This window comes from Calidris pugnax, unplaced genomic scaffold, assembly GCF_001431845.1.
Source record: "Calidris pugnax isolate Ruff unplaced genomic scaffold, ASM143184v1 scaffold402, whole genome shotgun sequence".
In the NCBI taxonomy this organism is placed as follows: Eukaryota; Metazoa; Chordata; class Aves; order Charadriiformes; family Scolopacidae; genus Calidris; species Calidris pugnax.
Genome location: NW_015091205.1, coordinates 7,200 through 21,166, shown reverse-complemented (window position 1 = coordinate 21,166; position 13,967 = coordinate 7,200). Strand labels below are relative to the sequence as shown.

Genomic DNA, 13,967 nt, shown 5'->3' with positions numbered 1-13,967 from the left:
CCAGACCCCTCACCAGCTTCGTTGCCCTTCTCTGGACCCGCTCCAGCACCTCAATGTCCCTCTTGTGGTGGGGGGCCCAAAACTGGACACAGCACTCAAGGTGAGGCCTCACCAGTGCCCAGGACAGGGGGACGATCACCTCTCGGGCCCTACTCACCACGCTGCTCAGTTTTGGGGTTGCCCACCCCCCACACATGGGGTCTGCACCCCCCCACACCACCCCAGCCCCTTCGCTGGGGACGCAGGGTGTCCCCCCCTGTCACCATCCCACAGGTACCTTCTCCTCCAGCTCGTCCTCGCTGTCGTAGGGGAACTCCTGGGGGGGCTCCCAGTCGTATTCGACGTGGATCTGCAGGGAGAGCTTCCCCGCCTGCGCCTGCTCCAGCTGTGGGGATGGGGCAGGTCAGAGAGGGGGGGTCTCACCATGTTGGGGGGTAACAGGTCCCAGGAGCCCCCCACCTCCATGCCAGCCCTCCCCTGGCCCTTCAGTCCCCTCTCCCCAGCCTGAGCACCCCCCTCATCCCGCCATCCCACCTACCAGCTCTTCACACTCCGTGTGCTTGAGCCTCCTCGCCACGTCCAAAGCCGTCTCACCCGCCGCGTTCACTGCCCGAGGGACAAAAAGGGGACAGATCCAGCTTAGAACCTCTCTGCTCCCACCAGAGAGCCCCCCAAAACCCACCCCCTGCCACATCCCAGCCCCTGTACCCATGGAGAAGGTGGCTTTGCCCTTCAGGAGCAGCTTGAGGCAGTTGGGCTGGTTGTAGAGCGCGCCGTAGTGCAAAGCCGTGTTCCCTTCCTGCGTCACCCGGTCCAGTGTTCCCCTGCACAGGGCCACCAGCAAGAAATTCAAGGTTCAAGAGGATGCAAGTGTCAGCCCCTGGTGCTTGTGTGACACTCCTCCCCCCGGGAGAGCGGGCAGGGGACAACCCCGAGCAGCTGGGGACGCACCCGTTCTGGATGATGAAGTCCACCAAGGGAAGGGAGGACCTGTCGGCGTGGCGTACGGCCATGTGCAGCGCCAGCTCGCCCGAGTCCTGCCATGAGATGGAAAGGAGAGGAGAGCTGGATCCAAGGATGCTCATCTCCCACGGGATGGTGGGGAGAGCTGAACCTGAGGACTCTCATCTCCCCTAAGATGGAGGCTGGACCCGAGGATGCTCCTCTCCCCCAGGATGGAGAGAGGTGGACCCAAGGATGCTCCTCTCCCCCAGGATGGAGGAGAGAGGTGGACCCAAGGATGCTCATCTGCCCCAAGATGGAGGGGAAGAGAGAGGTGGACCCGAGGACTCATCTCCCCCAAGATGGAGGGGAGGAGAGAGCTGGACCCAAGGATGCTCATCTCCCACAGGATGGAAGGGAGGAGAGAGGTGGACCCAAGGACTCATCTCCCCCAGGATGGAGGGGAGAGGAGAACTGGGCCTGAGGATGTTTACCTCCCCCAGGACAAAGGGAAAGGTGAGATAGACCCAGGGATGCTTCATCTCCCCCAGGACAGAGGGGAGAGGAGAGCTGGACCTGAGGATGCTCATCTTCCCAAGGACACATCTCCACCCAAAGGCCAGGAACCCCCTGAGAGCGGGCACCCAGAGGGGGAAAATCCCTTTACGCTGCCAGGCAGAGGGAGCGGGGTGGCCGTGGTGACACGGGGCTCACCTGGCCCTCGGGGCTGGCCAAGGGCTTGGTCAGATCGTGCCCCTCGGCGAAGGCCTGGAGCAGGCCCAGGAGGTCACGGGCACGAATGGCTTCCCAGAGGCGGTGGGGGTCGTTGAGGCCACTTTTCTGCACGTAACGTCGCTCCATGTACTTGGCCACGATGTACTCCTTGCGGGCAGCCCTGTGGGAAGGGTGGCATGGCATCTGCTTGGCTGGGCACGGAGACCTTACCCCCTCCAGCCCCACCACAGCCAGGGGCTCCTACCTCCTCCCAAAGCCTCGGGATCAGGGAGAAACCCCTCAAAAAATGCTGCAAGTGCCCATCAAAAATCCCGGTGATGACCAGGATCCCCACCTCTCTGTCTCAGAGGTGATGGGCAGTGGCACGGGGACAAGGACAAACCATGCACTGTGTCCTCCTCCTCCTCCTCCTAACCCACCCCGAGCCCCATGGCCAGTGGCCAACTCACATATCGCTGCTGGCCGAGGGTTTGGGACACTCCTGTGTGGGTAGGGTGGCCTCCATGATCTCGTTAAAGCGGGTGTTCCCAACGCTGACGGCCAGCTGTGGCAAGAGAGGGACAGGGGGACATGAGCCCTCGTGGCCACGCTCATCCTGCCCCAGCCAGATCTCCATCTCCATCTCCATCCCCATCCCCATCCCGTGGCAGAGGGAAGGAATCCACCAGATCCACCCAGGACCTTCCCAGAGCAGCATCTCCCTGGGGATGCTGTTTTTTCGTGGCAGGAGAAGTCTGTTTTAACAAGGGGCAGGTCCCGGGAGGGGGGGCTGCCAGCATCCCCCCACCCACCCACCCAGACCACCACGCTGGGGGCTGCAAACTGGGGAAACCGAGGCAAGTTTGCGAGCACCCCGGAGCAAACTGGGCACAGATGGGATGGAGGAGGAGGGATGAACTCTGTATCCAAGAAGTTTTGGGAGCCAGAGGGTGATTCCTGGAGGGTGCAAGATCTTGGGGAATCCCTTACCAGCAGCTCGGAGGTGCTGAGGACATCCAGGGTGAGGGACTGGATGCGGGAATAATGGACTCCCAGCTCCCGATGGATCCCGGAGCACTCGATGCACGTCAGGATGCCCAGGTTGGTGGAAAGCCACGTAGGGTCTGCAGAGAGGAGCAACACCGGGGCTCACATCCCCCCACAACACCCCCAGCCCCGTGGGATGCTGCAACCCCCTTGGGTATCCAACCCACACCTCGGGGTGGGGAGGACACACGAAGCCCTGACCTACCGGGGGCCCCGCAGTCACAACACTGCTTGTTTCCTGGCATGTTCTTCACCTCGCTGATGACCAGCTTGGTGAGCTCCTGCACACCGCCGTCCGCCCCGCCGCACGCCACCGCCCCACCACCGTTGGGCTCCCCCTTGAAGGCGTTGCTCAGGGCTTCGTCCTTGCTGTTCTGCAGCACCGAGACCCACCTGGGCAGGAGGGAGCCCCGTCAGGAGGAGGAGGAAGAGGAGGATGGGGAAGGGAGAGCAGGATCTGGCACCATAAGGAGTGGGGAGGGGTTGCGGCACTTACACAATGCACTCCTGCTCGTCCTCTGCTTGGAAGTGGTAGGTCCTGTTGTCTGCAGGGATGGGGAGAGGGGTGGGAAGGTGAGGGAGGGGGATTCAGGTATGCCCGAGAGCTCAAGAAAGGGCTGAAACTACTCCAAAGGGGCTGCTTTAAACTAAAATTGAAGGTGAGGGAGGGGGATTCAGGGATGCCCGAGAGCTCAAGAAGGGGCTGAAACTACTCCGAAGGGGCTGCTTTAAACTCAAACTAAATCACTGCACATCGCTCTTCCATCACCCGAGCCCTGTCGCGACCTCTTTTTGTCTTTGGGCTTGGCTAGATCTCCTCGGAGAGGTTGGTCCTTCCTCCATAGAGGCATCTGGGGAGATGCCCGGGGTCAGATTCAAAGGGCAAAGGGTGCCCAGGTGCCGTGGCAGGGCTGGCAGAGGGCCTTTGGGAAAACCCACACGGGATGCTCACCTCCAAAAAGGGAGATCCCCCACCCACAGCTCGGCCACCTCCGGGTCAAACACACCCACCCCAGGCCTGGTATCCCCCTCCGGGCACTCACGTGTCACCAGGTCGAAGCATTTCTTCTCCTCGGTGTGGGGCCGCACTTGGCAGGTGAGGAGGTTCAGCTTGACGGGGGGACGGTTTATCTGCAGGGTGTGGGGACCAAACAGGTTGAAGGAAGGGGCAGGACGTCCATCACCATGCACTTATCTCCAGTGCCAACCCTGGTGGGACACCGACCATCCCCAGATGGACCCTCTTGGGATAACCAGCAGGTTGAAGGACCGGGAAGGGGTGGGATGTGCATCACCATGCACGTATCTCCAGTGCCAACCCTGGTGGGACACCGACCATCCCCAGATGGACCCTCTTGGGATAACCAGGCAAGCAGGACCCTCTGCAGGACAACTGGGAGATGTCCCTAAGCCATGTCCTCTGTCCCACCCCTCCTGCAGTTCGCAGCCTCCACCGCCAGGGGGCAGCACCTCCCTCCCAAACCCCCCCAAACCCCTTGGCCTTGTCTGGAACCTCAACGCCCATCTCGCTGCCCCGGCCAAACCCACTTTCCCCCCTCATTGACACCCACCAACCATGGGGGACCCCATTATCACCACCTTTTCCCCCCAGCATTGACACCCATCAACCATGAGGGCCCCCATTTAGCACGTCCGGTCCCAGCTTGTACTAAATGTTAAGCCAGGCAGATTTCCCAATTTGGTCAAAATTAAGTTGGAAATCCAACGGGAGCCAACACTCAAAGGGTGACTTTGGGGCTGCAGCCCCCCCCCCGCACCCTTGCTGCTCCTCACCGTGCTGTGGGAGATGGTCAGACAGCCGTACTTCACCCCACACTTCCTCTTCTGCCAGACTTTGCGGATTCTGAGGAGGAAGAAGAAGAGGAGTGAGGATGTGTTGCACAGCCCTGGTCACCCACATCCACCCGTCTCCCACAGCAGCCCTCAGCAGAGGCCTTATGGCTTTCTGGATGTGGGGCTGTGCTTCCTGTAACTCACAGAAGCACAAAATGTCCTGCTTAGGGGGCTGGCCGTGGGCCGTGCTGGCCAACAGCATCCCAGAACTGGTAGTCCCAGTTCAGCAAAGCGCATAAAAAACGGCTCAAAACCTCATGCCCATCACCCAGAGGCCCCCTGAGAAGGTGAAGACCTTCTCTTTGGGGCTCTGAGGGTTTTATTTTTCACCCTAGATGATCTCACCAGGATCCTTTCTCCCTTCATGCCCAAGAAACAAGGAAATTCTTCCCCTCCCACCAGCCACACAGCACGCAGCTCTTCAGGGTGAAAACACCGAGCCTGGAGACCCACATCTGAGGACACTACACCCACACAGCACCAGCCACCCAGGAGAGCATCACAGTAGAAGCATCCCTACATCAGGGCCTGCTGGGGGCCTTCACATAAGAAATGGGCCAATGCCACCAAACCATCACAAAGAAGGTCCCCTGCACCACCTCCAAGCCTCCTCCTTCCCCAGCTGCAGTTGGAGTCCCACCAACCCCTGACCACCAGCTCTTAGCTCTCCTCCAGCCTGGGGAAAAATCCCATTCTCCAAGAGTTGCTGGATGCTTAGGACCAGATAGGACCAATTGCACCCAAAGACCTGTCTAACAGCGACCAAAAAATCCTCACCCAAACGGTTCCATCTTGGGATGTCCAAGCTCTGGGGCCTACCAGGTGCTTTCCCAGCCCACAGCACCACTGGGAAGGAGCTGGGAGCTCTCTGGGCAAATAACACTCATCCTCACCCATCGCTCTTCTTGTAGAGAAATCCTGACTTCTCCGTCCCGTACTGCTTGTTCCCTTGGTGCTGGTGGATGCTGTAGCCGCTACCAGAGTTCTTCCTGCTCAGGTTTTCCTGAGCTCACCAGGGGAAGAGAAACAAAAACCCAAAAAAAAACATAGAAAAAGCAAAGTGAGAGACACAGAAGTGGGTGCTGCCCCCGAGTGACCCCATCCTGGGTGCAGTGCCCAGCAGAATGCCAGACCCCCTGTCCCTTTCCAGCCTCCAAGTACTTCCCAGATCTGTTCTGCTCCCAGGGATGTCCCCTTTGGTCCCCAGCCCCCCTTTTCCAGCTGCTAAACCCAAGACACTCACCCCTCCTTAACACCCAGCACCCTCCCAACCCTCCCCAGCCCATCCCGGGGGTCTCACCTCCTTGTTCTCCAGCTGGAGGATGCTGCGGAGGGAATCGCGGGTCTGCGTGAGCTGCTTCACCTCCTCCTCTTGAGCTTGGTGGAGCTGGAAAGGGAGGCAGCTGCCCTCACTGCTGCACTGAATGCGGGCGTTCTCGGGGGCTGGCACGGGGTGGGTGGCATCTCGGGGTGGGGAGGGGACATCTGAGGGACTCTGGAGGACTTACCGCATGGAGGGACACGGCGAGCTTCTCAATGAAGGGGTAGAGGTTCTGGGCAGCCTTCCAGCCGTCTTGGAAGAAACTGGGCATTGATTTCATGTGATTAAGATGCAGATGGGGAGGATGGAGGAAAAAAAAAAAAAAAAAAAAAGAGGTTTTTTTAGAGAAAACACAACAAGAGACCATAGCAACCCCTCTGGGAAGCTGCTCTATGGTTCCCCTGCTACTGGGACCTGGAGGGACCCCACCAAAGGCCAAGCCCAGCTCATGGGGTCTGGATACCCCAAATATTTGGGGCGTTTGGGATGCAGGATTGGCCTCGTGTTCGATGGAAGCTCATCTCACTGAGGACCAGCCCTGCTGGACACCAGCTCCCGGGGGTCTCTGGGTCACAGCCCCAGTCGAGGTCATGTTCTTGGCCAACTGCCCCCTTCCTGCCTCAGTTTCCCCACTGGAGAGCTGGAGGGGGTGACACGACACCCACACGCTGCTACTCCAGCCTCATGGAGCCACGGGAAAGGCGAGGGGGTGTCAATCCTCGCACCAAACCCCCTCGTTAGGAGCCCCATGGCTAACGGCGGAGCCGCTCAGCTGAACTCATCCCTGGAAATCTATCCAGAAACCAAATCATGGGATATATCCCGAGCCAACCCCCTTCCCCCAGCCCCCACGGACACGTTTACAGCTCCTTGAGCCAACAAAGCACGTTTCAACTCCTCGGATGCAACCAGAGAACAACGGGCCCTGCCCAACATCTTCACCAACAGCGTTACGGAGCTGGGATGGGAGAAGGTGCCCCCAGACCCTTGTGGGACCTCCCATGGGTGATGGCCAACCCCGGGGATGAGGAACTTCCCCCAGAACCAGGTGGGACCTACTTGTGCTGAGCATGGAAAAACTTGATGAGGCTCTGCAGGAAATCTGGTCCCTGTTTCATCTGAGACTCGCTGGCTTTCAGCAGGTACTGGAAGAGGAGAAGACACCCCATTAGGTGATGGAGATGAGGACCAGCTGAAAATATTCAAGAGGAAAGAGCCTGCCCGGCCCTGGCCTCCCTTCCCCGTGCTGGGAGGAGGGTTAAAACGCTGGCTGGGTTTCAAGAAGTGGAGTCACGACGTTGGATTTGAAGGCAGCTCGCTGGGGACCACCCTCAGAAAACCTGGCTCTGGAAACCCTCCAAGCCCTGAAAAGTTCAAGGACCGAGGCATGCCCCCGGGGTTTCCAGCCCAGCATGCTTCTCCCGCTGCTCGTTACTTCTGGAGTTAATAAATAACCAAAAAGGCAAGGCAGCTCGTGAGGAAGAAGGAGGAAAAAAAAAAAAACCAACAAAAAAACCCCACACTACACCAACAGCTCAAATGTTTTTTAAGATATGACCCTTTCGTTCCTCAAAAAAAAAAAAATTAAGAAAAAAATATCAAGATTTCAAGCAGCGAGTGCCTGCAGCTAATCAGCCCTGGAGGTCTGCAATCCTCCCGGGAAATTTCAGCTGGATCCATCAAACCCATCCATCAGCTGCAGGCAGAAAATTCACGGAGCCTTGCTCACCCTGAGGAAAAGGGGGGGGGGGGGGGAAGAGATTTTCCCCCCTGTGAGCTCCTCTCCAGCCTTCACAGCTGCTGGAGGATGGGTTTGGGGGGGAGGCAAGGGGAGGGGAAGGCAGCCCTGAGCTTTCCATGGTGGGGAAGCACCACGGTGGGGTACAGCCCCTCAGGATGGTGACCTAGACACTCTGGACCCCCCTGCCCAGTGAGGGGTCCTCTGGGTTGTGGAATTGTTCCGTGTTGCAAAGCCAATATAGCACCCAACCTGGAGCCCTGGGGTGTCCAGCACCCCCTGAACAATGTCCCAGCTGGATCCCACAGGACTTCCCTGTGCGTCCACCCACGCCCCAGGGTGACGGTGGCTGTGGAAAGTCCCCTGGGGGTGTGAGACAGCCCATGATGCGGAGATGCAACCACCTCACACATCACTGGCCCAGGTTGGCCAGAGAAGCTGTGGCTGCCTCATCCCTGGAGGGGTTCAAGGCCAGGTTGGAGGGGGCTTGGAGCAACCTGGGCTGGTGGGAGGTGTCCCTGCCCAGGGCAGGGGGTGGCACCGGGTGAGTTTTAAGGTCCCTTCCAACCCAAACCATCCTATGATCACACCCCTGGGGTGAAATCGGATGGTGCCTCCACCCCAGGAAGCAGCAAACACCCTCCACCTACAAACCCCCCACATAACACACCACACACCCCTGGGAAGAGCTGCCCCCCACGTTTCCAGGCAGGAATTCCCGGGGAAAGCAGCAGCTCTCAGGGCAGGGCAGTGCCCCCCCCCCCTTCCCCACGGCAGCTCCCTCCTTCCCATGTGCTGTTATTTATTTCACAGTGCTGCTATTCAGGGCAGTGACTCATCTGGCCGGGTCCCAGCTCCTCGGCCCCGCTGCGGCCTGCACAGCCTCCTCCCGACACCCCCCTGCCCTTTGCTGGTGGGGGGCACGTGGGGCTGCACCAGGCTCTGATGATGTTTCCTGGCCCTCAAGGATGTGGGAGACCCCTGGGACAACCCACTGGGGGACTTGTCCCCTGTTCCGTGTCGCTCTTAAGAGGTTTATGGGGCTGCTGGGATGACTGGGGTGGCCGGGTCCCCTCTTCACTGGGGGGGTCCCACATGGGGTCTCCATCCTTCCAGTTATTCCCACCTCACCTCCTGAGCATGGACCACCAGGATCAGCTGGGATCCGGGGCCACTTATGAGCCCCACCCCCCAACCAAAAACCAAGAAGAGTTTTGAAAACAGGGCAAAACCACAAAGCCAACCTCGGGGATTCTTATCCAAAAAACTCACTTTTTGCCCCAAACACCAGCCTTTGGCTTTGCAGCAGAGGGGTAGGGGGAGGATGTGGGTGCAACCTCACTACAGGGTAACCCATGGGTGCCATTCACAACCACACCCTGTGGGGACCCCAATTTAGGGATGGGGGGGGTTCCTGAGCCAAGACCATGCAGGGACACCATGGGATGGGGACAATCAATGCTCCAGCATTGGAGTAAGGTGGGGCTGCTTCAGTGGGGGGACGGGGACTGGCTCCAACACCCCCACCCAGCTCTGAGCAGAGAGGTCCCCTGTGTCCCCCTGGGGCCGAATGGTCCTCACGTGTGTGTCCCCCAGCACAGCCCTTACCTCACACATGTGGAGCTGGAAGAGCCTCCGTTCCTTCTGCATGTCCTCGGCCACCTCCGCCGCCGACGGCTCGGCCTGGATGACCCCCGCCAAGCGGGCCCGCTCCTTCTCCTTCTCCATCTTCCCCCTGAGGGACGGGATGGCGGCAGGTTGGGGGACAGCCCCGCTCTGAGGCGTCTCCCATGGTGGGGACGGGATGAGGAGAAACATCTCCAGACCCTTTGGCTCAGCCCACCCGATGGCAAAGCAGCACCCGATGGGTGCCCGGCTGCAGCCCCGGGACAAAACACCTTTGTGCGGAGGGGGATTAGGTGGATTTTTGTTGGAGGGAGCAGGTTCCTTACACTTTGGTCTCGTAATCCTTCCAGGCCTTTTCGATCTGCTTCTTGGAGTCCTGCAGCAAAAGGGAGAGAGGGGATGGCAGCTGTCAGGGAAGGTGAAAGATCCGGTGGCACCGCAGGAGCATCCCCACGGCCAAGGCTTTTCATGGCTGCACCCTTCCTCGGGGACAAGGGACGTCCCCACCAGATCTTCACCCCTCACTCCAGTCCCTTCCACCCCTCTCTGCTGCCTTCCAGCCTCAGCCATTTGCTCCTTCCTTCTCCTGGCCATGGGGTACAAGCTGAGCCCTTAATGAGGTGGGGGGGGAGGTCTTGACACAATATGTCCCCAAATACTGCACCCTTCCTCGGGGACAAGGGACGTCCCCACCAGATCTTCACCCCTCACTCCAGTCCCTTCCACCCCTCTCTGCTGCCTTCCAGCCTCAGCCATTTGCTCCTTCCTTCTCCTGGCCATGGGGTACAAGCTGAGCCCTTAATGAGGTGGGGGGGGTCTTGACACAATATGTCCCCAAATGGGTGACCCTCAGCCTCGGAACCCTTGGGGACAACGCTGGAGGGGGACTCACCAGGCGACCATCCTTCAGCTGCCCCTTCAGCAGGCTGTCCAGGGGGAAGGAGACGATGTTATTCAGGTTCTGCACCTGCAAAAAGCAGAGATGGGGTTACCCCTCATGGTGGGGAACGGGGAGGGGGATCCCCACCTCAGGGCAGGTTGAGGGGGGGAGCTGGAACCCCAGATCCTTCCTGGAGCTGGGATCCCGCTCCCGACTCCATCGCCGTGTCCCAGGAAGGGTTAAAGAGGCTGGAAGCAGGGCCGGATCCAGGCACAGGGCAGGCTGGGGCCTGTCTGGAGCTGGCTGCAAGATGTCTGACGCGGGGCCCTTCCCACAAACCACATCAGCGCCGCGGCTGCCAAAACCAGAGCCGTTCCCCCCCCTCCATGGCCACCCCGTCCCTGTCCCCATCCCCCTACAGCACCCAGCGATGCCACCAACCCCTCCACGGACCCCTTGGTGCAAAGAGCACCCCCCACCCAACTCAACATCAAGGGGGTTCCCCAAACGTCCCCCCTTCTCTGGGGCTTGGGGACAGCAATGCGGCCACCGCCGGCCCCACCAGCACCATGGGGGGGTCTGTGGTGGGGACACAGGAGCCTGCTCCAGTCCCGGTGCCCCTCCACGTGCCCCGTGGGGCAGCACCCCATTTTAGTGCTGTTAGAGCAGCTCCAGCACCCCATGGGACCCCCCCTGCTGCACCCAAATTTCTTTTAAAGGCTCCCAATGTGGGGTTTTTTGCCGGCAGCACCCAGGGAGAAACCCAGCTCTGGGGCAGGGGACCAGCCCCAAACGAGGGGGGACAGGGCACCCCCTTTTCAAAAGCTGCGGGGTGACAGGGCACCCCCCTTCCAACAGCTCTAGGGTGACAGGGCACCCACTTTCCAAAAGCTCTGGGGGGGATAGGGCACCCCCTTTCCAACAGCTCCGGGGTGACAGGATACCCCCTTTCCAAAAGCTCTGTGGGGACAGGGCACCCCCTTTCCAACAGCTCCGGGGTGACAGGATACCCCCTTTCCAAAAGCTCTGGGGGGGATAGGGCACCCCCTTTCCAACAGCTCCGGGGTGACAGGATACCCCCTTTCCAAAAGCTCTGTGGGGACAGGGCACCCCCTTTCCAACAGCTCTGTGGGGACAGGACACCCCCTTTCCAAAAGCTCTGTGGGGACAGGGCACCCCCTTCCAACAGCTCTGTGGGGACAGGGCACCCCCTTTCCAAAAGCTGGGGGTGACAGGGCACCCCCTTTCCAAAAGCTCTGTGGGGACAGGGCACCCCCTTCCAAAAGCTCTATGGGGACAGGGCACCCCCCTTCCAACAGCTCCAGGGGGGACTCCAGGAGGGGAAACCTGGCTTTTTGGATCCAGTTGAGGGTCCCAGCTCCGGGGAGAGTGGGGGGAACACGGCAGTGGCTTTTCCCATGCCCCCCCCAATGTGGGGGGACTGGGTGCTGGGGGGAACCGGTCCGACCCCTCCACCGGGATGCTTCCCACAGAGCCCCCCTCCCCAGGAGCACGGGGGTCTGCCCAGGCTGGGACAGCAGGGAAGGGGAGGAGCAGGGAGGCCCGGACTGGGGTAACTGGGAAAGGAAGACGCCGAAATCTGAAATTCTTGCTGGGGGAAGGGCAGCAGAAATAATTCTCCTCCTTAAGCGGAGCCAGCGGCCAAAAATTCCCCTTGGAGGGGGGGTGGATTTGGAAGGGATGGGAGAGGGGGCCAGCAGGATGGGACACCCCCAGGGTGACCCAGCTCCCTCTGGGAACCCATTTCTCCACCGGAGCCATTCTCTCGGTGGGGAAGGTGCTGCTGGTTGGGCTCGTAGCCACCCCTGCCTGCTTGCCTGCCCTCTGCCTGCCACGGCTCCCCAAGGCCCCGCAGCTCGGCGTGGCTTTGATTTACTTCTTGGCAAGCGAGATCTGAGATGCAATTGATGTAAAAAAAAAAAAAAAAAAAATTAAAGCAAAAAAAAAAAGAAAGAAAAGGAAAAAAGAAAATAGCAGCCCCAACCGCCCATCGGATCCCGGCGTCGGCGCCTCCAGCCGAGCTGGGAATGAGCTGTAAATCCAGCAATGAGGGTATCGGATGGTCTGGGAGCACCAGGAGCGTGTCCCCGAGCTCAGGATGGGAGGTGGGGATGGCCAGCGGTGGTGGAGGGTGGCTAAACTGGGAGGAGGGGGGCTGCACTGGGTGGTTTTTCCAAAACCAGATGGATCCTGGAGATTTTCCCCAGCTTGGCAACAACTGGGTGTAGAGAACAGCCTGTGGTTGCACTGGAGACACTGTGAACCCCATGATCCCGTCCCTAGGGGGGTTAAAGCCTCCCCCCCGCCCGATCTCAGCAGCGTGTCGGGGGAACAGGGCTCACCAGGTTCTTGAAGAGCGCGGTGACCTCGCGGGTGAAGACGGCCAGGTTGAGGAAGCCGGTGGAGAGCTCGTGGTTGTTCTGGGAGAGGTGGTTGTTGCCGAAGTTCTCCAGGGCTTCGCTGTACTGCTCCTCGTTCTCCACGTGGGCTGTGCGGGGAGACACCGGTGAGGGACATGGGGTGACCCCGCAGCACCCCATCCCCGGAGATGGCCACCTCATGAGGTCCCACCAGCACCCATCACCCACCTTCCCATCCCTTTGTAGCAGGCTGATCCTGCTCCAGGATCCCAAACAACCTCCCTAAAGTTCTTGATTTCCCTTTTTACCCCTTTTTGAAGCCAGTTTTGGGCACCCTATCACATTGCTGGGCTGGCCAGCACCCATGGCCACCCAACTATCCAGCTGCAGGGACAGATGTGACCAGCGTTGGGGGGAGGATGGGACCGTCACATGCACCCCGGGGGGTGGCCTGGGGGGGAGGATGCCCATCGGTTCTCCAAGCCCAACTCACTGAGCCCGGAGACGTGAATGGCTTTCACATATTTCCTGATCCTCTGGAGCACGGCTTGGTCCCCGTCCAGGCTCTGCAAAAGCGAAGAAAAGAAAACAAATGGAGCTCGTTAGCCCCTGCCAAGCGCGGCCGCCCCGCTCCCCCCCAACCCAGCTGGCCCTGGGGAAGGCTCTGCCATGCAGATGTGTGGGGCAACAGCCAAGCTCCCGGGGCTGGGAGAGGAGCTGGAGACATCCCGGGGACACCGGAGCATCCTAGCCGGTCCCCTGTGGTCCCCTGTGGTCCTTTGGTTGCCAGGCAGGGTTTTGGCTGTCCCCGGAGAGGAGGGTTCGAGCGAGAGGGTAGCAGGGGGTGAGAGGCTGGGCCAGGATGCCCAGCGCCATTTGGGATCCCAGCAGCTTCCAGAAACCATGGAAAATGCCTCCCCAGCTCTCGTGGGGGCTCTTTTGGCCAAGGAGGGGATGAAGCATCACGTAGCACAAATAAGACACCACCCCATCCCCACAGCCTGGGGACAGGCACGGTGGCGGAGACCTCAGAGGGCACCCAGTTCCTCACAGGGGTCTATGGAGGAGCCAAAAGTGGGACCCACCTCCCACCAACGGGACCTAAATCACATAAATCCTGCAAAAATGCACACAATCCCAAATAAATACAGCTTTCCACACCACCCCCCCCAGCTTGTGGAGGGTCTTGGCCGTGTCCCCCAGCACTGTGGACCTCCTCATAGCCCCCTCCAGTCACATCCTACACGGTGGCGGAGACCTCAGAGGGTGCCCAGTTCCTCACAGGGGTCTATGGAGGAGCCAAAAGTGGGACCCACCTCCCACCAACGCTCGATGGGGACCTAAATAACATAAATCCTGCAAAAATGCACATAATCCCAAATAAATACAGCTTTCCACCCCCCCCCCAGCTTGTGGAGGGTCTTGGCCGTGTCCCCCAGCACTGTGGACCTCCTTATAGCCACC

At 60.0% G+C, this 13,967-nt stretch overlaps 1 protein-coding gene across 1 annotated transcript in view; it reads right to left on the bottom strand.

The window, feature by feature from the left end:
* The window catches only part of ASAP3 (ArfGAP with SH3 domain, ankyrin repeat and PH domain 3), a gene marked incomplete at its 5' end in the record, with an annotated part of 17,417 nt that extends 4,316 nt beyond the window's left edge, over positions 1 to 13,101 (bottom strand). The window contains 20 exons of the mRNA XM_014959765.1: positions 278 to 385; positions 539 to 606; positions 709 to 824; positions 952 to 1,037; positions 1,657 to 1,837; positions 2,127 to 2,221; positions 2,647 to 2,780; positions 2,909 to 3,096; positions 3,200 to 3,248; positions 3,747 to 3,834; positions 4,498 to 4,567; positions 5,451 to 5,560; positions 5,858 to 5,944; positions 6,066 to 6,141; positions 6,938 to 7,023; positions 9,225 to 9,351; positions 9,569 to 9,618; positions 10,135 to 10,209; positions 12,486 to 12,631; positions 12,997 to 13,101. Of these exons, the coding sequence (XP_014815251.1) occupies positions 278 to 385; positions 539 to 606; positions 709 to 824; positions 952 to 1,037; positions 1,657 to 1,837; positions 2,127 to 2,221; positions 2,647 to 2,780; positions 2,909 to 3,096; positions 3,200 to 3,248; positions 3,747 to 3,834; positions 4,498 to 4,567; positions 5,451 to 5,560; positions 5,858 to 5,944; positions 6,066 to 6,141; positions 6,938 to 7,023; positions 9,225 to 9,351; positions 9,569 to 9,618; positions 10,135 to 10,209; positions 12,486 to 12,631; positions 12,997 to 13,101 (2,045 nt within the window). The remainder of the gene's footprint in view (positions 1 to 277; positions 386 to 538; positions 607 to 708; positions 825 to 951; positions 1,038 to 1,656; positions 1,838 to 2,126; positions 2,222 to 2,646; positions 2,781 to 2,908; positions 3,097 to 3,199; positions 3,249 to 3,746; positions 3,835 to 4,497; positions 4,568 to 5,450; positions 5,561 to 5,857; positions 5,945 to 6,065; positions 6,142 to 6,937; positions 7,024 to 9,224; positions 9,352 to 9,568; positions 9,619 to 10,134; positions 10,210 to 12,485; positions 12,632 to 12,996) is intronic.
* Between the last annotated feature and the right edge of the window lie 866 nt (positions 13,102 to 13,967).